General features: G+C 49.4%; 1 protein-coding gene across 1 annotated transcript in view; it reads left to right on the forward strand.

Moving 5' to 3' along the window:
* Window positions 1-22,397, forward strand: part of Ptpn14 (protein tyrosine phosphatase non-receptor type 14) — a 146,506-nt gene that overhangs the window by 116,894 nt on the left and 7,215 nt on the right. Inside the window, exons 13-18 of the mRNA XM_052737987.1 lie at window positions 2,146-3,617; window positions 7,614-7,757; window positions 9,360-9,578; window positions 13,182-13,310; window positions 15,997-16,231; window positions 18,098-18,261. Coding sequence (XP_052593947.1) covers window positions 2,146-3,617; window positions 7,614-7,757; window positions 9,360-9,578; window positions 13,182-13,310; window positions 15,997-16,231; window positions 18,098-18,261 — 2,363 coding nt within the window. The remainder of the gene's footprint in view (window positions 1-2,145; window positions 3,618-7,613; window positions 7,758-9,359; window positions 9,579-13,181; window positions 13,311-15,996; window positions 16,232-18,097; window positions 18,262-22,397) is intronic.

A 22,397-nucleotide genomic window follows, 5' to 3' on the forward strand; every position in this document is an offset into this window, starting at 1 on the left:
GCAGGTTCCATTTGTGAAATTAAGCATATCAGCTCCCTGGAAAGAAAAATCTCCCAGATTTGGGTACCTAGGAAGAAGTGTATGTAGGCCGAGCTGGAGCGTGCGTTCTTGTCTTCCTCCGTTCTTAGTGGGCCCAGGGTGGAGATTGACAGCCCAGCCTTCCCAAGTGCACTTACTTCACCCTTGGTGCCGATGCCGGGAACTTGGAGCAGCCACCCGCTGCTGGGGCGACTGAGAGAACTCTCACCCTCATCATTTAGCGTTTCTTCTTATCCTCCCTTCAGGCCCTTTCTCTGTGTACAGGGACAAGAATGAACATGGATCCAGTGGCCATGAGGCGTCGGGAGCTAGGCGAGGGACTTGTTCTGTATTGTCTCATTTAATCCCACAGTAGGCCTGTGGTACTATTGTTTCTATACAAAAACAGGGAGACAGAGGTTGATGCTAGAATTTGGATATGAGAACTGTGTGTGTGTGTGTGTGTGTGTGTGTGTGTGTGTGTGTGTGTGTGTGTGTGTGTGTATGTATGTACCATTTGCATTCCATGCCCATGGCGGCCACAAGAGCATGAGATCCTCTAAAACTGAGGTTACAGCAGCTGGGGACCTACACATGGGTAACCCTGCATATCCAGAATGGGCCTGACTTAGAAACCGGCTTTTGTAGCTCGTGGGATGGGGAGACGACTCAGTGGTTTCTACTACTGTGATAAAACACCATGATCAAAAGCAACGGTGGAGAAGAAGGCTTTATTTCAGCTTGCAGTTCTCAGGTCACATGCCATCACTGCGGGAAGTCCGGCAGGATTGATGCAGAAGGCCGTGGAGGAACGCTGCTCACTGCCTTGTTTCTCATGGCTTGCTCAATCTGCTTTCTTTCTTTTTTTCTTCGAGACAGGGTTTCTCTGTGTAGCTTTGGTGCCTGTCCTGGAACTCACTCTGTAGCCCAGGCTAGCCTAGAACTCACAGAGATCCGCCTGCCTCTGCCTCCTCCTGATGCTGGGATTAGAGGTGTGTGCCACCATTGCCTGGCTCAGCCTGCTTTCTTATACCACCAAAGACCACCTGCACAGGGTGGCAACATGCACAGTATGCTGGGCCCTCCCACACCAACCATTACTCAAGAAAATGCCCCTACAGAATTGCCAATCATGTGGAGGCATTTTCATGATACAATTTCTTCTTTCCCATATATAAAGTTGGCATAAAAACTTGCCAGCACAGGAGTTAAATCACATGCTGTGCAAGAGTAAGGGCCAGAATGTGGCTCCCCAGAACTCAACACAAATGGGGGTGAGGGTGGCAACCCACCTGAAATTCCAGCCTCAGAAGGCAGAGGTGGGATCCCCTGCACAAGATGGCTGGTGAGACTAGATGTATCAGAAGCTCAGAGTTTAACTGAGAACCTCGCCTGAATGAATCAAACAGAAGAGTGACCAAGGCTGATTCCCAGCATGAAGCATTGCTCCTGCATACAAATGCATGCACACGCCCCCTACCCATGCACACCGCAAATACACGTGAAAACAGCCGCTGTAGCCCTTTAGGTTCCTGCAGCCTTTGTTACTTTTTCCTGGAATTAAGCTTGGTGGTGGAGCTAGAGGGCGGTTTCAGGGACACCTCAAAAACTCCTGATGCTGACCTTGCCGTCCACTGGCTGCTTTCAGAAACCACAGCCATGCTGGCCATGGCTTCTTGCTTCTCTCTGAATGCTCGGCAGTCCCTTAGGTTAAGAGCCCTTTCCTGATGCAGTCAGAGAGAGTCGTTCTGTGGGTGGGGCAGTGCCAAGTCTATTACTCCATTAAAACTCTTGACTTCCTGGCCCAAATATCCGGTTCTGCCCCTAAGCTGTGCATCAGAGGCCATGTCTACCCAACAAGTAACTCATTGTCTGAATCTAATTATAGCAAATTTGAGACTGCCTACGCGATGCCCACGCCATACACTTTCTCCACAGTGTGCTCCAACACATTCTGTCCATGGCCACTTCATCCGAGATAGCAGTTCTTTGTGTCATATGCGGGTGAGGGTTGGGGAATTTGCTTTTGATGACCTATTTCAGTCAGTCACTCCAGGGACATAGGGATGAGCTCTGTGGAAACAGTGTGGCGCGATGGTTCATGGTCCTCTGTTTGACTTTTTGCAGACAGCATTTTCCCTGGGAACGAAGAAACCTTGTATTGCAATTCTCACAACAGCCTGGACTTAAATTACTTAAATGGTACAGTCACCAACGGCAGCGTGTGTAGTGTGCACAGTGTCAACTCCCTCAACTGCTCCCAAAGCTTCATCCAGGCTTCTCCAGTGTCCTCCAACCTCAGCATCCCCGGAAGTGACATCATGAGGGCTGACTACATCCCCAGCCACCGTCACAGCACCATCATCGTGCCGTCTTACAGGCCAACCCCTGATTACGAGACAGTCATGAGGCAGATGAAGAGGGGACTGATACATGCAGACAGCCAGAGCCGGTCTCTCCGTAACCTCAACATTATCAACACCCACGCCTACAACCAGCCTGAGGAACTGGTGTACAGCCAGCCGGAAATGCGGGAGAGGCACCCCTACACGGTCCCGTATGCGCTCCAGGGGGGCTACGGTCACAAACTTGTTAGTCCGTCTGACCAGAGGAACCCCAAGAATAGTGCAGGGCCTTGCAAGCCAGGGGCCAGCTCCATCTCGCACACAGTGAGCACTCCAGAACTGGCCAACATGCAGCTGCAAGGAACACAAAGCTACAGCACAGCCCCCATGCTCAAGAACTATCTCTGCAGGCCACCACCCCCTTACCCGCGGCCTCGGCCTGCCACCAGCACCCCAGACCTCGCCAGCCACCGCCACAAGTATGTCAGTGGCAGCAGCCCTGATCTGGTAACGCGGAAGGTCCAGCTCTCTGTCAAGACCTTCCAGGAGGACAGCTCTCCTGTGGTCCATCAGTCTCTGCAGGAGGTGAGCGAACCCCTTACAGCCACCAAGCACCATGGCACGGTGAATAAGCGCCACAGCCTGGAGGTGATGAACAGTATGGTTCGAGGCATGGAGGCCATGACCCTGAAGTCACTCAATATCCCCATGGCTCGTCGTAACACACTCCGGGAGCAGGGCCCTTCCGAGGAGGCAGGTGGCCATGAAGTGCATGGGCTTCCCCAGTATCACCACAAGAAGACCTTCTCAGATGCTACCATGCTAATCCACAGCAGTGAGAGTGAGGAAGAGGAGGAGGCCCCCGAGGCGGTGCCTCAGATCCCCACGCTTCGGGAGAAGGTGGAATACAGTGCCCAGCTGCAGGCTGCCCTGGCTCGAATTCCCAACAGGCCCCCGCCTGAGTACCCAGGGCCAAGAAAAAGTGTCAGTAATGGGGCACTGAGGCAGGAACAGGGGAACCTTCTTCCTGCCATGGCCAGAGCCAGAGTGCTGAGACACGGGCCATCCAAGGCCCTCAGTGTCTCCAGGGCCGAGCAGCTAGCCGTCAATGGGGCCTCTCTGGGTCCCTCCATCTCTGAGCCTGACCTCACCAGCGTGAAGGAGAGGGTCAAGAAGGAACCCGTGAAGGAGAGGCCCGTGTCAGAGATGTTCTCCCTGGAGGACAGCATTATAGAGAGAGAGATGATGACTAGGGTGAGTGTCCCAGCTCCTAGGTCATTGATGGTAGGGAGCCCTGGAGCTGGAGCCCTGGAGGAGGGAGGCTTCAGGGGGCATGCTGGGCTTTGAAGAGCTGTGGGCATTTCAGCCGAGAGTGTGGATGTCAGCAGATGTCAGGTTTGCTTTGTCAAGTAACACCTTCCATCCCTTGTGGCTGGTGTACTCAGTACAAGAACACTGTAGTGATTGGGCGGGTCCCTGAGCAGTTTACCGCTGAGCCCAGGTAAGTCCCTGAGGAGTTTCCCAGGGAAGCCCAGTCCCCATCAGATTCGCTCTATGAGAAACTCACACGTGCGTGCACACACATTGAACATGCTTGCACACACATTCGAAGATACGCTGCAGTGTTGCTGTTACAAATAACTCTTCACTGGGATGTGCACAGCCTAGAAAGCTAGTTCTGTTGTCGCGGCAAGGCCACGTGGTGGTAGATGTGTATAAACAAGAAAATAAACACCTCTTACAATGAGAACATTGTTGGGTTGTAGTTGCTGCTGGAAAAGAGAAATCCTCCATCACTGCTTTCTTTCCCTGGAAAGCCTGGCCTCCTTAAAAAGTCGTTCAATTATGTAACTAATTGAGCCAATTGACTTCTCTTCCACTCCTCAGGGCTCTGCTGTCAGGTAGTTTGCTTTGTTGGAGGTCATTAGGCTCATTCCGGAATCTTCCGAACTAACTCATCCTTGGGAATCAACCCAGACAGAGGAAGTAAAGGCCAAAGCTTTACAGGAGCCACGCTGCTGGGTTCAGAGGTCGGATCCAACCTTGTTACTTTAGAACAGGCTGAAGGCAGCTCAGCCCCAAGGTTCTGGTGGTCCGCAGGGTGGTGACAGGAGTCAGCGAGGATGGACTTCATGCTTTTTGCTTTGCAGGTGGAGAGGGAAATTGTGAAGTTTGTACCTGTGCCTCTGGGGGTAAACACACACACACACACACACACACACACACACACACACACACACCCCTTTGGCTGGAGATGGAGTGAAATGCGGGGGTGGGTACCATGAAGAGACAGCTTTCCCAGCTTGGAAAAAAGTAGTTTATTGGTATAAAGTAATGTTTCAACACTTCTTGGCTCCCAGCCTTTTAAAAGCTGCCTTGGCTTCAGGAATCCATCACCGTAAGCATTGAGCTTCGAGGCTGGCCCTGCCAAGTTGGTGAGACTTAATGATGTCCACATGGTCTTGTAATCTCGTCTTGGCCATACTCATGCTCTCTTGTTGTCCGGATTAAACAAATAGCCTGCAGCCATAGCCCTGGTGCTGGTCCCCTGCACCAGGTCCCCTGCTTGGAAGCATCGTGTGAACAGCGAAGAGGGGGGTGTTTTCTGTTGTCCCCTCCTCCAGTTCTGTTTCATTCCAGGATGGTGGATCATACCACCTGGCAGGTTTGCCAGTTAGCTTTTAGCTCGGGAACATGACTGCCCACATCTACATTCCCGTCCCTGTTAGACCCCCTCACACAGCCTCATACAGCTAGGAGTTCACAGGCTGCTACCCTTGGTCAGTGTCCCAACCTCAGAGGAGGACTCGGAGGTCAAGCAAGAAGGCCACCTGTGCCAGTGGCTCCAGCACTCAAGAGGTGTCTTTGTCGTTGTCTGCATTTGTACTCACTGGCCTAGGCGGCAGCCACACAGCCTCCCCACTCCTCTGTGTGTGGAGAGTAGGGAAGAAGGCTACTGCAGCCATACCAGCCCCTCTCACTAAGAACAGAGAGAAACCTCAGCCTGTGTGGAGTGTGAGGGTTGGGTACAGTGAACTCCCTGTTCTCAATCGCTTTTCCTGTGATGAATGTCTGCCCTTAGGGCCCATCCTTCACGTCTGCTACCACCTTGAAGGTACTTCACACCCTCTAGCCCTGAGCCTGGAGTCATGTTCAGAGAGCAAAGAAAGCCAGTTCAGACCTTCTAGTTTGATTGGTCGATTCATTGATGGTCCCTGCTGAAAAGCTAATGGGATGAATGAGACTTGCACCTAAGAAGCCTGGTTCAGTTATCACTGTATCCAGCTCTCTCCGGGTAGGTAGTGAGCCTTTCCCAAGAATAACAACAGTCCCTGAACTCTGGAGGCAGAGCAGAGGATTGCTTGCAGGTTTGAGGAACACCGAACACCCAGGGCTCCATTGTGAGACCCTGTCTCAAAAATCAAACCCAAACAAAACCTTTGAAGCACTTCACAATTCAGTGAAAACGGGGGATAGGAGAGAATTGTCTTTCACTGAACTAACATGCAAATAAATCCAAACTCATCCCAGAGGCTGCTTGGTATGGAGACAGACACCAAGGCTGTTCTGTAGTCCTACAGTCACTCTTCAACTGTCCATTACATGTCACGGCTCGCCCTCCTGTCTGATAAACCCTTGCTTGTCCGTGAGTCAGCCTGTCACCAGAGTAGTTGCCCTGTTGGTAGCAATCCCTCACAAAGGCTTCTTGCCCATTGTAGGTAGCAGTGAGGTGACGATGACGCCCATGTCCCTGCCACCCCACCTCCAACTTATTCAGTGCCACTTTTCCAACAACATGGCTCTGTAGCCATAAGTTTTCTCAGGCCCCACCCTGCCCCGCGGTCCCACGTTCCTCCGGTCCCGCCCGGCTCCGCGGTCCCTCAGCCACTTATAAAATAATCATTCAGAGGTTTAATATTAATTACCAATTGTACGGCCTATGGCAGGCTTCTTGCGAGCTAGCTCTCTCATCTTAAATTAACCCATTTCCATTAATCTATGTCTTGCCGCGTGGCCGCTGTGGCATTACCAGTCTGCTGGCATGGTGCTCCTTAGGTGATGGGCTGGCATCTCTTCAGCCTCTGCGTTTCTTCTCCTCTCTCTGTCTTTGATTTCCCACCTGGCTCTAAGCTTCCTTGCCATTGGCTAAAACAGCTTTATTTATAGCCAGTGGGAGCAACGCATAGTCACAGCATACAGAAAGACATCCCTCAGCATGGCTCCACCAAGATCCCTCCCCCAGGAGTAAATGAACAAACAATACAATAAGAAAACAAGTCCTAGAAGAAACCAGGCCACCACTGCGTCTGTAGCAGTCACGGGCATCTCAAACTGTCGTTGCTTCAGTTTGCATCATGATGTTCCCTTTCACACTCTTCCCCGAATGCCTAAGACAAAAACTATTTTCAAGAGATGTGCATGGTAGGCTGCCAGCAGTCAACAGGGAGGATTCCCATACCCCCGACTGATGCCAAGGACTGAGACCCAACAGTGGTCCCAACATCCATCCTGACTACACCAGGTTCAGCCCAGAGATGAGGGGGGGAGCTAGGATTGGCCAGTCTACACTCCTGTCAAGCCGCTCCAGTGATGGACAGTAGTCACTGCCCTTGGTTCACCCTGGATGGAGTGTGAAGGGCGAAGGCCCGGTGGTTCATCGTCTGTGGCTAGGTTGGCATGGTGGTGACTTTGTTAAGTGTGGTAGACCCTGTTCTGGGGCTGGCAAAGCAGGTGTCTCAGGGACGTGGAGTAAGTGTAAGACTCAGGTCTTCGGCCTGAGCCCCTCAGAGTAGTAACCCGATTTTCTTCTTTTGCTGGTGTGTATGGGTTTATTGATCAGGACTGGAGCTGGCAGGTTTACACCAGTCAGTGCAAACGATCGGTCCTTGTGATGGACTCAGCCCGTGGGATCCTCTGTTTTCTTTCTTCAGCCCATATTTTTCTAAAGTGTACTGTATGAACCCCTTTTTTGTTCTCTTCCAAATCCCGTGGCAAGGTATATTTGCTAGGCAGTCTGTCTTTACCTTTCTAACGTATGAGTTAATTAAGAATAAAGGCCCTAGGGTCCTGAAAGAACCGGCTTCCCTGGGCACGGTGGGAATAATGGGAAGTCTGTGTTTGAATTTGCCCTGCTAATGGTGAATGTCTGCATTCCTTGGCTGGGGAGTTACAGATTTGGGGAGATTAAAACACATTCCAGCCTTCCCCTGGAATTATACACAATGAGAACGTGTCTTTTCTTGCCGGAAGAATCTAGAGAAGCAGAAGATGGCAGGCCTGGACCCACAGAAGAGGCCGCTGATGCTGGCAGCATTGAATGGGCTCTCGGTGGCCCGCGTCTCAGGGCGGGAGGACAGTCGACATGATGCCACCCGAGTTCCCATAGACGAGCGGGTGAGTGCTGGGCTTGTTGGGCGTGACTCCTCCTCTGTGCCTCCAGATTCCAGAAGTCCCTCTTTGCCCAGACCTGTCAGTGATGTTTGCCTCGTGGGTTAATTCTTTCAAATGGAAGGAGACTTGGTCCAAGTGTGCTGTGGTAAAGCCAACCCTTCCCAGCATCTCCTGTTTCTTCATTCTGGTCTCCACACTTATCAAGTCAGTGTATTGAGGCTTTATTAAAAAGTTCAGCTCCAGGGCTGGTGAGATGGCTCAGTGGCTGTAGGAGCTTGTTGCCAAGATTGATGACCTGAATTCAATCCCTGGGACTCACATTGGGCAAAGAGAGAACTGACTTCCTCAAGGTGTGCTCTGACCACCACACAGCTTGCTCCCCTCTCCAAAATAAACGATAAAAACAAAAGATCAGCCTCCAACACCTGTGTGACCTTGGCCTACTCACTTAGTTCTTTTTGTTTTGTTTTGTTTTGTTTTGTTTTTCGAGACAGGGTTTCTCTTTGTAGTTTTTGGTGCCTGTCCTGGATCTCGCTCTGTAGACCAGGTTGGCATGGATCTCAAAGAGATCCGCCTGCCTCTGCCTCGTGAGTGCTGGAATTAAAGGTGTGCACCACCACTGCCCGGCTACTTAGTTCTTTTTAATCATAAGTGGGAAATATAATGATCAGTTCTTTATGCATTTTTATATGATCTTAACACTAAGGAAAAAGGCAAATTTGCATTCTGATGTGATTGACCTACTTGCTGTCCTCACACAATTGAATCCAAAGATGCACTGACTTGAAACATGCTGAGGGGTGGTGGGGGAAGTAATAAAAATTTTAATTTTTCTGGAATGAAACCATTATGCTTCTGTAAGTGTGGAAAGCTCTTTTTGTGAGATGAGAAAGTTAATTTTCCCAACTGTCACGCTCAGTGATTTTTGTAAATGACTGATGTTTTTAAGGAAACAATTATTCAAGGTTTTAGGGTTCCTGTGGTTTTCTTTGAGGGCTGGTTAGGTATTGATTCTGTGTTGCTCAGGTGGGAAAGGGCCCCCGAAGCAGTCAGGCTTGCTACCAGAAGGTCTGGAAACTGGTTTCCTAAGTTCACTGAATAGCATGTTAGGTTGTTAGATTTCTGTCAGCAGATGCTTGGTTTCAGAATGTTTTTTTGGGTCAGAAGGGACATTTCCCCAATTAATACCATGTAATTGAAATTAGTAGTTTGGCCAAGGGAGGAAAAAAGGTGAGTTGTGTGGTGTGGGTTAATCCTTAGTGCTCTACAACTGTGTACAGGTTCATTCAGTAAAAACTGCCGTGAGGGCAACGGATGCTTGGATAGTTAAGATTGACACTGTCCTTATCAGCAAAGGTCGTAGGCAGCACAAGTAATAGGACCACGGAGTTTGAATGTCAACTTAAGCCAGTCTTGGAAGATTGCAGTGTAAAGCTGAGAAGGGAAATGGTCATCAGAGCAGAGACTAGCAGTCTGGGTAATAGTGAGGGCAGTAACTAAGTACCCGCCGATTCTCCATCTCGAGACCCCCTAACTGGGAGGGAGTGCTGCGAGCCTGGTTGCTCTGTTGGAATTGGGAGAGCTGACACCCTGCTTCCCTTGCAGCTCAGAGCCCTGAAGAAGAAGCTGGAAGAGGGAATGGTGTTCACAGAGTATGAGCAGATCCCACACAAAAAGGCCAACGGCATCTTCAGTACCGCCACTCTGCCGGAAAATGCTGAGCGGAGCCGGATTCGAGAAGTCGTCCCTTACGAGGAGAATCGGGTGGAGCTCATCCCCACCAAGGAGAACAACACAGGCTACATCAACGCCTCCCACATCAAGGTAGGGGATGTCAGAGGCACCCAGCAGCAGACTCGCACAGGCTACAGTTGTTATGGTAGATATGCACTGGCCCTCCCTAAGCCATGCCTAGTGGGATTGTCCTGTTGGTTTGTGACTCACAGGTGATGGACATTGGACCTCTTATTGTCCCTGTCCGATAGCAGCACAAACTATTGTTTCTTCTTTATAATACCACAGAAAATTTGCTTTAGAGCTGAACCCTAGTTTCCAGTGCTCTTTATGAGAGTGGAATGATTTATACACAAACCATGACTGATCGCAGCAGATCCTAAGCCAGTGAATGGGAGTGTGAGGGTGTGAGGTGCTTTTTTTTTTTTTTTAGATTTATTTGTTTTGATTTTACGGATCTATTTGCCTGCATGCATGTATGTGCACCATGTGCATGCCTGGTGGCTGTAGAGGTAGGAAGTGAGCATCAGATCCTTTGGAACTGGTGTTGCAAGAAGTTGTGAACCGTCATGTGGGTTCTGGGAACTGAACTCGGGTCCTCTGTTAGAGCAACAAGTGTTCTTAATCTCTCAGCCATCTCTCTAGCCCACAGTGTGTGGGATTTCTGTTAATATCCCAAATACCTCATGCCTCAGTATGTCATAGTTTGCTAGACCCCAGTTAGAATTCAGAGCTGTAAACACATGGGTACCTAGAGTGAATGATTTCCAAAGCAGCTCCCTCTCCCCAGTTTTCCTAATAACTGGATGTATGTCTTTAGAACATAGCTCCGAACTCTGAAGTGGGAGAGTGTTTCGAAGGGTCTTGCTTAGCCAGTGAGTATAGGACATTTTTAAGCAACACAGTTCACCCAAGTAATCTGTGTGATTAGTGGCTTTGAACTCTTAATTTCCTTGGACTTTTCAACTCTGGTGGAATTGCTAGAAGGTTCCTCTGACCTCCCCCTAACCCCCAAGATGTAGTTAGGCATCTGGTTTGTGTATCACTCATAGCCAGTTTTCTTATGGGACATGAAAAGTGTGCCATGGTTGGGTATAGTGTTTTTATGCATAGGACACAGATAGCCCTATGTATATGCATTTATAACATACAGGCTTTTATAACATACAGGCTTTTTTTTTTTTTTTTTTTTTTGCTAATTTTGAGAACAAGAACAAAACCAATAAAATAATGAATGCCAGGGAACTCTCAAGTAAACCAATGATGGTCTTAGATTATGAAATAATAAGCAGAATAACACACTCAAAGCTGAGGATGATGCAGCTGCTTCCCAATGAAGTGCCTCTGAATTCCGTACAGAAGGATATTCTCTTGGCCTCTTCCCTTGGCCCAGTCTCTTCCCCATTTTCCATCTGCTCTTTGGAAACAGCTGTCACCCCACATAAACAGTACCCTTTGGGCATTGTTACCCGAGATGCCTTCCCTTCTGCGGCATTCTCCGAGGCCCACATTTCATCTTATGGAACCAGGGTAGACGTGGGAGCATTTCACAGGCCCAGAGAGCTTGCAGCAACTTGCCCTTGGCTTCTGGAATCAAGCTCTGTGTTTCACCACTGTTTTCTCCCCTGGGTTCCAAGCAGCCGTTAACACAGGAGGCGATCGAGTTCCTCCAGAGGTGGAGTCACATCTGTGGGTCTCCCTCTCCAGCACCAACTGATGGTTTCAGTGCAGTTTTTAAACTGTCAATACTTGGAAGAAGCAGCATTCTCTGAGGGTATTTATGGTTCCTATATGTTGGATGCCAGGAAGGATAGTGTTTAACATCCCAGTTCCACAGATGCCCCCTCCCCCATCCTAGTGAGTAGTCTGTGGATGTTTTCTCCCACCAGTATGTGGAAAGTGGGTTTTCTTGCCAACCTTGACATGAACATGTCTTGCATAATAAGACAATAGCTGATGCTATTTTTGTAAGAATCAAGTTAGTATGTGGTTTCATAAAATAAATGAGGAGTTGGGGGGGGGGGTCAAGATCATGATGGTGAAAACCACAGAGATACATGACCTGAGCTAATGGGAGCTCATGGACTCTGGACTGACAGCTGGGGAACCTGCATGGGACCGAACTAGGCCCTCTGAATGTGGGTGACAGTTGTGTGGCTTGATCTGTTTGTCAGTCCCCTGGCAGTGGGACCAGGACTTTTCCCAGGTGCATGAACTGGCTTTTTGGAGCCTGTTCCCTATGGTGGGATACCTTACTCAGCCTTGATGCAGCGGGGAGGGGCTAGGCCCTTTCTTAACTTGATATGCCAGACTTCGTTGACTCCCCAAGGGAGGCCTTACCCCCCCCCCCCGAGAAGTGGATAGGGGGTGGTGGGATGGGAGGGAGATGGGGAGTGGGAAAAGGGGAGGGAGGGGGGCACTGGGGTTGGTATGTAAAATGAAAAAAATGTTTGTAATAAAATAAAAACAAATAAACAAATGAGGAGGGAAGTCTCAAACAGTGATGCTTCCATTGTTTCTGGAACGCTCTGGAGGTCTGCATTGCATGGGTGTGTAAAGGGGCTTATCTTTGTCACGTCAAAGTACAGGTAAGGAAGAGGCAGACAGAAAGTGTTCATGCGGAGGTCTCCATTCCACCTTGAGAGTGTGGCCTTCGGTTCTCTGAGTCTGTTTTTGCCAATGGAATGTATTTTGCATGGTAGATTATGCTTTTATTAAAACTCTACCATAGAACCCTGTTCTTCAGATTTTTCAGAATCACAGCCCTTTGGTGGTTGTGAAACTAATTTAATGGTTATAATCATGCATATACTTTAATAAAATATAGACTAAAGCATAAAATCTTTAAGAATACATTGTGCACACTAAGCATAAGTGTTTCTGTAACATAAATTTTGTTAATGTATGTTTAGGTGTGTGCATATACTCTTGTGACTGCATATGTATACTTTTTATATGTGGTATATATGTATGTGCACATGTGTGTGTACACCCTCCCATGTATGCACGAATGAAGGCCAAAGGGAAGCGTCATTTATCTTCTGTATCACTCTTAACTTCATTATTACATTTTATTTTGTGTGTGTGTCTGTGTGTGTGTGTGTGTGTGTGTGTGTGTAGGTCAGAGGACAACTGCCTGGAGTTGGTTCTCTCCTTCCATGACATGGATCCTGGGGGGTCAAATTTAGGTCATCAGAGTTAACTTACCACTGAGCCTTACATCTCACCCAACCCCGCCATATTATTTTTTTGAGTCAGGTCTTTGGCTGAGCCTGGACTCCCTGTGTTAGCAAGCTTGGCCAGTGAGCTCCAGGGCCTTTTCCTCTTTAACCTCCCCAGTCGTGGGAGATCACACACACTGCCACATCTCGCTTATGTGAGGGTGCTGGGGATTAAACTCGTGTCTTAACGCTTGTGCAGAAGGCATTTTTCCCTCTGAGCCGTCTCCTCAGCCCATGTGTTTATTTTCAGTCTGTCCTAGTTTGCATATATTGTGTGTTTCATGCAATAAAAGAACAGGGAAGTATGACTTGATAGTTTTGCTTTAGCAAAAAGTATTTTGATGCAAAAGTGTGTCATTTGTTGTTTACAGCTTCTGGGTTTTTATCGTTGTACCAATTCACTTGCTCCAAAAGAATTAGAATTGAGTGTGGTTCCACCAGCCTGGCTCACTGACTGATGCTTTCCTTGCAGGTGGTGGTTGGCGGGGCAGAATGGCACTACATCGCCACTCAGGGACCCTTGCCACATACCTGCCATGACTTCTGGCAGATGGTGTGGGAGCAGGGGGTGAACGTGATCGCCATGGTCACTGCAGAGGAGGTAAGTGAGTGGCTTACCTAATGCCCTTGTCCTGGGGAAGGGGTGTCCAGAGGTGGGCCTGGTACCCATGACTTGGGCTTGGCCTGCTCCGTGCTACAGCTCTGTGTTTCTGCACATCACTTTGCGTCTGTGTGCCCTCTCTCCTTGTTCTGTGTCCTCTTCCTTCCCCAGAGAGGGTTTGCAGTGGACTCTTTCTCTTCTCTCCTTTTCCTTTGGCTCCTAACTCCCTCCGTGGTGACATACTTCAGAACCGTGAAAACCAAACACAGAATCAAAAGGACCAAACTTGAGTTCATCCAGCGGGCGGTGTGTACCCCACAGAACAGTTCAGGCTATGCTGGGTAAACACACGGGGCCTCCCAACCCCAGCGCTGCCAGCCCTGCGTGCCATGGTGCTTATCAGCTGAAGGAGACCAGAGCCTCTGATGTAGGAAAGGGCTTTATTCTTCGGGGAGCAGGAAAAGAAAATTCCTTTTCTTCCTTTGCCAAGGCAAACACAGGTTCTCTGTTGTAGCTGAGGAGCTGCGCACACAGGCAGGCACCTCCCCCATGTGATACCACCGCTGCTGCTGAGTGTGCGCTGACTCTGAGGAGAGAGTGCTGGATTTCCTGGCTGTCACGCTCTCCAAACATGTTGCCCCGACCCCCTTTAATCCTCTCATGAGATTCCAAGCTACATTTTCAAATTCATTTAAGGGATGCTTCGTGCATTTTACCAAGACCCCCACTAGAGGCGCCCTTCCCGCCTGTTTTTCAGGGCCAGGAGCAGAGAGAGCTGGGGCACGAAAGCAAAGTGCTGGCCCCCCCACCATCTCCACCAATGGCTGTGTTGGGCAGTTACTTTCTAGAGCTGTTTATGAGGAGATTTGGTGAGGGCACGTCACGTTCTCGAAGGTCAGGCATACTTCCACTCACTCTCTTTCTGACCTGCCACTAGGAAAGTAAATCCCAGGGCCAGAGAGATGGCTCACACTGGTAAAGTGCCCGCCACAGAAGCAGAAAGACCTGCATGTGCATTCACTGCATCCCCATGTAATCCCAGCACCGGGAAGTAAAGACAGCAAGATCCCTGGTTGGACACTCAGCATTGACCATTGACCTCCACAAGCACACTTGCACATACCCGCATGAACACATACCACATATATGCACACATACACACACCCAGAAAGTAAAATTTCAAAACTAAGGACACCTTTAAACTAAATTCAGGACCCTAATAGATCAAGTCATGGATGGGTTTTTTATATTATTTTTTTTTAGCCTGTGTTTACTTACTTATTTTGTCTCTTTGATATGGTCTCATAGCCCAGGCTGGCCTTGAATTCATCCATCTAAATGCTAGATGGAATTCATCCATCTAAATCCATCCATCTGTGTAGACTCTAGGGTGGGTGGTGGATGAGACAGGTACCATCCTTGTCCCCATGGTGTTTACTCCTGGGAGAGAAAGTAACAGAGGAAGTAAACAGAGTGCTCGAGTCAGAAGACTGTAAGGGCTGACAGATGGTCGGGGGGCAGCTGTGGCTTTTTGGAGGAGGTAGTGTTTCAGCTGAGGCATCAGTGACAAGCAGATCTGCCATGTCAAAACAAAGCAGACTCTAGTGATCCATGGGATAGCCAGGAATGTATCCTTTTGCAAAATCCAGAGCTGACTCGGGCACTGAAACAAACGTGGGCTTGAGTTCTCCAGTCAGCCCACGTTTATAGGCTCACTATAAAAGAACGAAGTGCTTCAGTCCTGGGGAGACTCTGTCAAACCCTCTGGGACCAGACAAGATGACTAATGTCCCCCAAGGATGTATTGCCTTACAAGCAGACAAACTGATAGCTCCTTTATTTAGTTCATTATTTAGTTATCTGCCTTGAGCCAGGGTCTCACATAGCCCAGGCTGGCCTCAAACTTGCTATGTAGCCAAGGCTAACCTTGACGTTTTGATCCGCCTGTCTCAGTTCCCAAGTGCTAAGATGACAGGCATGGACCACCACACCACCTGGTTTGTGCAGTGCTGAGGATTGAACCCGGGACTTCATGCATGTTGTAAATGCGCTCTAGCCACTGAGTACATCCCGACCCTAAGGGGTTCCTTTAGCCGTCAATCAGGCAGAGTCCCTGGCACAGCTCACTACTCCTGTGTTCTCTTCCTGCCACCCAGCCTCTGCCCCCTGTTTCCTCTTCACCAGCCCCTCCATGCTTCCCACCCCACACCAGTGACTTCTAAACTGCACAAAACTAAAAAATAAGACTTTGTGGATTGTGCACGATCTCAGAAAAGATGATAAAAACCTGGAAAGAAAGAATGGCACAGACATGGCCGTTCTCTGCCTCAGCTGTGTGTTGAGCTGAAACAAGCCAGCCAGGCCGAACAAAGAGTGAGAGCAGCCCTGGAGGAGAGGGGCAGCGCCAGTCAGGGTGTGGAACCTTAGAAAGAGCCCTGGGTTAGCATCGGCATGGAAAGCAGGGTGTGGACTGACCACCAGCACCTGCTACTCACCAGCCTGAAGCCTTCGGTGGCTTTCTGTTCTCTGTGGGCTAAAATCCAGGCTCCCCGTAGGCACTGCACAGAGCCCCGTGGAGATGTGGTTTAGTGACTGCCGCCTGCTCTCCTGTTCCCGGGTCCTAAGATCAGGAAGGGAAGAGCTCATTCTTGACTTGTCTCCACTGTTGCTTCTGTGTGTGATTCAGGAGGGTGGACGGACCAAAAGCCACCGATACTGGCCCAAGCTGGGGTCCAAGCACAGCTCCGCCACCTATGGCAAGTTCAAGGTCACCACAAAGTTCCGAACAGACTCCGGTTGCTATGCAACCACAGGATTAAAGGTCAAGCACCTGCTGTCGGGCCAGGAGAGGACGGTGTGGCACTTGCAGTACACTGACTGGCCCCACCACGGCTGCCCGGAAGACGTCCAAGGATTTCTGTGTAAGTTTTTCCCAGAGTGAGTTTTGCTGAATGCATCAGTAGTCTGTCAGATGGAGAGGAGTGGACTGTGGCATGCCTCCTCTAAAGCAGTGAGAGCACCGTGGTACGGAAGTACTGGTCTCTTCACCTCTGCACGGGGCAGAGAAGAATCACAGGTGTCTCTGTGTTCTCCTTCATGCAAGTCCACAGGATGGCGATACACTAATTCTGCGTTGATTTAGACTTTCAGTGTCTCAGTAATCAAATACTCTCTTACATGTGCTATAACATGGATGAGCCCTGACAGTACACCAAGTCAAAGATGGCAGACATAAAGGGATAAGAACTGGAGCATTTCCCCCTGCATGGAGCACCTACATCAGGCAAATCCATCACATGTTTTATTTTTTCAGGACAGGATATTTTAGACACTGATTCCTGAGAATATATGGGTACCCTGAGTGCCAGGCAGTGGCTCAGGGCAGTTTGCCTGACCACACAGAGGCCACCGTGCACAGAAGCCCACTCCCACTGTGTACACGTTGGGCAACATCAGAACCTTGCTTTATTTTGATATGTTTAGAATTGGCATTGGGGCTGAGAGACTAGGTTGTCAAGACCTAGAAAACCACTTCTCCGGTTCTGTTAGATTCTGACGCATTGCCGAGGATTCCATTTATCACTAAAATGGGGACAGGCCTCAAGGAGCACAATAAACAGTGTAGGACAGTGATGGGGAAAAGGACCCAAAGCCCCAGAGAGCTTAGGTTTTTGCCGGTCAAATGACCAGTTAATTGTCTATAGCACCGGGGGGATGTGACCTCTGCAGAACTTCCATCCCTCTAACGGTGCTCTTTTTATCCAGTTCAGGGAATCCTCTGCTAGTGGACTGGTTAAAGTTGTCTCCAAGAAGAAAACTCTGCAAGTAATGCAAGTAGATTGGCTTGATGATTGACAGCTCTACTGAAATGTGGGACCCATGAGATGGTCTAAAGTGTAGTCAAATCTTTAAAATCAGGCAGTTTAAGGGATGCCAGCCTAAGCTGCTGGAGGATACAGGGCATCCCTTCAAAGAACATGGGCTGCCTAATAGCTGTTTTTGTAAGAATCTTGACGCAGTGGTGGTGTAGAGCGCCGTGGAAACCCTGGCTGTTACATTGTCTGGAGATCCTGCTTTCCTTTTTACATGGTTATGGGAGAAGCACTAAGGATTATGTGGCTGCCTTTCTTGTGTACCCATTGGGGCTGTGAACAAACCTTTGCTCACCCCTGCTGGACTGGGCAGCTTCTGGAGGGTGAGAGCGTATCTCAAACCCTCCACCCACAGGCTTGTGGCCTCCAGAAGTGGGGCTCATCTTGAATGTTCACATAACTTCATGGAAGTGGATTCCCCAAAGCCCACTTTTTACATCCGAAGATGAAATCAAACCTTGGTTGACATTTGCTCATTCGATGAGGGGGAAGGGGATGGGGCAGGTGGCTGCTCTTTCCCCAACAGGAATAGGCTCTGACAGGCAGGCATTTCAAGGGGGCGTAGCGGCTGCTCTGATCCCAGTCTGTTATTAGTATGAAGTGCTGTAAGTAATGTCTAGAATCATCTGCTTGGGGGACTTGGGGATTTGCAGAGGGGAAAACAGAATTTAATTTTTAAAAAAGAACTATTTAAAGAACAAATTCTCCTGTGGACTAATTGACTCCCAGCTGGTCTCTTCTGGATCCAGGATGATCCGGCAGGTACCAGCCAAATGATTAGTGACTTATAAGAACTGTAAATTACTATGACTGGAGACAAAAGATTCCCCCTCAGTCCTGGCACCTCTCCCCTACCCCCTACATGCAAAGTCATGTGACGCACTTGGGTGACAAGATTCACATTTCCTCCCACAGCCTACTTGGAGGAAATCCAGTCGGTCAGGCGTCACACCAACAGTGTCCTGGAAGGCATCAAGACCCGGCACCCGCCCATCGTGGTCCACTGCAGCGCCGGGGTGGGAAGGACCGGCGTCGTCATCCTCTCTGAGCTCATGATCTATTGCCTGGAGCATAACGAAGTGAGTGGCCCACCTCTCTCCAGGTTTCTATCGTAGTGTGTTATTTTATGGGAGGGACCTGTGTGCGTACGTGTGGAGGCCAGAGTTCAACCTCAGTGGTCATTCCTTAGGCACCATCACCTTGCTTTTTGAGCCATGATCTCCATCGGCCTGGAGCTCACCAAAGGGAGCTCACGTAGGGGAGCCGCTACGTCCCCTTGAAATGCCTGCCTGTCAGAGCCTATTCCTGTTGGGGAAAGAGCAGCCACCTGCCCCATCCCCTTCCCCCTCATCGAATGAGCGAATGTCAACCAAGGTTTGATTTCATTTTCAGATGTAAAAAGTGAGCTTTGGGGAATCCACTTCCATGAAGTTGTGTGAACATTCAAGATGATGTAGGGTAGGATGTTTGGCTAGTGAGCCCCAGGGATCCTCCTGTCTCCACCTCCCCAGTGCTGGGATTAAGTGCATAGTATCATGCACAGTTGTTATTGTTTACATGGTTTGGGGGATTTAACTCTGGTCCTCACACTTGTGTGGAAAGCAGTTTATCAGCCGAGCCACGGCCCCAGGCCCCTGGCCTTCTCTCTGAGTGCTTGCCATACCGTGATGCTGGTTCTGCACTAGAGCTGTGCTGTTGCCTGTTTTATGGTTGATTCCTCTCTGCTGACCTGAGTTCTCCAGACCTGTGGTTCTCCAGCTGGACTCCCAATATTTATAGCTTCCCTTATCTCTGACCTCTCACTGCTCTGTGTAGGCTCCTAAATAGGAGAAGAAAATTAGGGTGTTCTAGAAACATCCAGCAAATCTGACTGCTGTCAGCATTCATTTCCAGTCGTAGCCAGATTGGTTCTATTGTGGGTTGTTCCCCGTGGCACATTGTTCTGGCACGTGTAGTTCAGATGCGTCTTACATTTCTGGGATGTGTTTTGTCCCCAGTCCTGTGTGAAGATGCAGCTATGTAGAACACAGTTGTTATTATAGTACAGCGTTTATCTGGGGGCATTGGCCCTCGTCTGGCTTGGCAGTGTGTTGTGTAGCAGAGAGGGTGGGAATGTGGGTACCAGCACCAGCTGCTCTTTGCTCTAATCACACAGGATCTGTGTTATCTCATCCTGCCATAAGATTCCGGTGTTGTAGGGAGAGACATCAGCAACAGCTCTGCCTTCATGCACATAAGATTGTGCATAGGGTTGGGGGCAGTGGTTTTGGATTTGGCTAGACTGTGTGTTTGCTTGTTTGTGGGAGTTCTGGGGATCTAATCCAGGACTGTGCACACATTAGACAAGTTCTCTACCACTGAGCTATACACCTAGCCTGTTGTGGATGCTTGTTTGTGCTTTTTAGGTTGGTTGGTCTTGTTATGTAACCATTACACTAGACCCCCCAGCCCTAGGCCGTAAGTTAATAAAGGGGTACCCTGCCCTCTGCCTCATGAAAAGCCAGGCACAGATGAGACAATCCAGGCTCAGAAGCAATCATGTGATGTACCTGGTGCTATGTGTCTTTAAGCAGCTGTATGATGGCAGGAAGCAAGCTCTCCTTCTCTGAGGTCACTTCCTGTCTTCTCACTGTTTCCACCAAGCTGTTGGTCTGTTCAGTTTCCCAAATTATACAGCAAGGAACTCTTGTTATGTGTAATGGATGCGTCAGTGTGCTAATATGTGTACTCATACACTCAGAGATTTGAAAATAACTTAAATATTGCCCTGTCTTGTTGGCTGTGAAGGCTGGTCTCCTAGGTCTTTGGAAACTAATTAAGGACCTCTGTGAAGTAGTGACAGGAAATTACATCACTCACCATATTACATGCATCAAAGCCATCCTGGTATGGAATGGGTGTGGAATGGGGGATCCTGCCAACAGGGCATCCCGTGGGCTCATCCCCTGAGGCTCAGAGTGGCTCAATTCCTTGTGGTGTGTCCAAATATAGTGGACTTCCTCAGTGCCCAACTGCATGCCAGAGCATTCCTTGCTGGTGGGTGGCAGCCCTAAAAGGACTTCTATTCCCAGTGATATTCAGAGATAGCAAGATGACTCAGGCTGTTCATTTCCTTTCTCGGCACCGGGATACCCAGTCTTATCTGTCCCGTTTCCCATTGGTGCTGCTGACCAAGGAAAACTGTCTGCTCTGCCCCGTGCTCTTGAGGCCTGGCTCCTCCCACGCTTGACCCCGTATCAGGAGGGCAAACATGTTTAGTTTGTTCTTTAAACAAAGACTTTTGACAAATAAATATGAAATTGCTATGACCTATTTTCCTCCCATCCCGACTTAACCTCCTTTTCTAACAGATGAAGTTGTTAGTGTATTTTATATTTTAGCTTGTAATTCTGCAGTTTTCATTCTGTCAAATGGAGAGGCTTTTCTTTTTCCTGCACTTTCCCCCTTTTGTCTCATTTTTAAAAAATAATTATTTTTAATTCTGTGGAGATGATGAGGGAAGGGTGCATGTGAGTGGGGTGCCCACAGAAGCCAGAAGAAAGTGTCTGAGCCTCTGGAACTGTAGTTGCAGGTGGCTGTGACTGTCCTGATGCAGGTGCTGGGAACTTTGTGAGTCTGGAAGAGCAGCAAGTACCCTCACCTCCCGGGCCATCTCTCTAGCCCCGTTGTCTCTTTCTTAACACAGGGAAGTTGAACATGGGTAGTGAGGGGGAACTCCTGCAGTCAGGTTGGTAGTTGTGAGGTAGAGATGGGTAGTTAGAACTCTCCTGGGCTGCTTGGCAGTACCAGTGCCACTCTGTGGGCTGCTCTGCTGGTCTTTGAGTATCGGTGACAATGTCTGCCGTGCCCCTGCATATCGCGGGAGGCAGTTGTGTCCCAGTAGTAGTGGTGGAGGTGATGGTGGGGGTGATGGTGGTGGGGGTGATGGTGGTGGGGGTGATGGTGGGGGTGATGGTGGGGTAATGGTGCAGGGGATGGTAGGGATGGTGGGGATGGTGGTGAGGGTGATGGTGGAGATGATGGTGAAGGTGAGGGTGAAGGTGATGGTGATGGTGGAGGTGATGGGATGGTGGTGGGGGTGGGAGATGGTGGTAGTGATGGTGGGGGTGATGGTGGTGGGGATTGTGGTGGGGGATGGTGGGGTGATGGTGGGGGGGATGGTGGGGGTGGGGGATGGTGGTGGGGGTGATAGTAGAGGTGATGGCGGTGGTAATAAAGATGGGAGACTCCATCAGAGAAGTGGAAGTGGAGGATGGGGAGGATGGGGAGGTGGGGAGGGATGGGAAGTTGGAGGTGGGTACAGTAAGAGAAAATGGCTACCTTAAAGGCTGAAGAGACGGCTCAGGGGCGTGCAGAAGCACACTGTGAGCCAGGGAAGACATGAGACATGCATGGCACTGATGTGAACACTGATGGGACAGCCCAGTGGTGGCGCACGCCTTTAATCCCAGCACTTGGGAGGCTGAGGCAGCTGAATCTCTGAGTTCAAGACCAACCTGGTCTACAGCGTAAGTTCCAAGACAGCCAAGGCTACACAAAGAAACTCTGTCTCATGAAACAAACAAAAGGAAGGAAGGAAGGAAGGAAGGAAGGAAGGAAGGAAGGAAGGAAGGAAGAAAGAGAGAAAGAAAGAAAGAGAGAGAAAAGAAAAAATGCCGAGCTGACAAACTCCAGTCCAATAAGAGACTGTCTCAATGGAATAAGGCATCCGATGTCCACCTCTGAGTATGCACACCCATACACACTGGTGTGCACACACATGCACGTACTTTAGTGTACAGATACCCCCACACAGAAGGAATATCCGGGCAACAAGATGGTTCAGTGGGCAAAGGTACTTGCCACCAAACTTCACAACCTGAGCCTGATTCCCCAGAACACACACAAATACATGTAAGAAAATCTTTTTAAAAAAGAAATAGCTAACTTGAGGAGGTTGAGGCAGGAGGACAATCATGTGTTTGAAGCCAGCCTAGACTACAGAATGAGTTTCCCAAAATTTGTTTCATTTAAATATAAAGGGGGGTGTGTGTGGGGGGGACTGTGTTTGGTATTGTCCACAACTCACTGCTCCGAGAACCTTGCACTGTTTGTCCAACGGCTCTCAGATGGACCCACAGGAGTGAGCATAAACAGACACAAACTGAGCCGTATTACACCAGTGACCAGGGGCTCCAACCCTGGCATAGAGCTGATTCCTAATGCCTTGAGGGAC

Source organism: Peromyscus californicus, unplaced genomic scaffold (assembly GCF_007827085.1).
Source record: "Peromyscus californicus insignis strain IS unplaced genomic scaffold, ASM782708v3 Scaffold_14__1_contigs__length_90479793_seg_2, whole genome shotgun sequence".
Taxonomy (NCBI): Eukaryota; Metazoa; Chordata; class Mammalia; order Rodentia; family Cricetidae; genus Peromyscus; species Peromyscus californicus.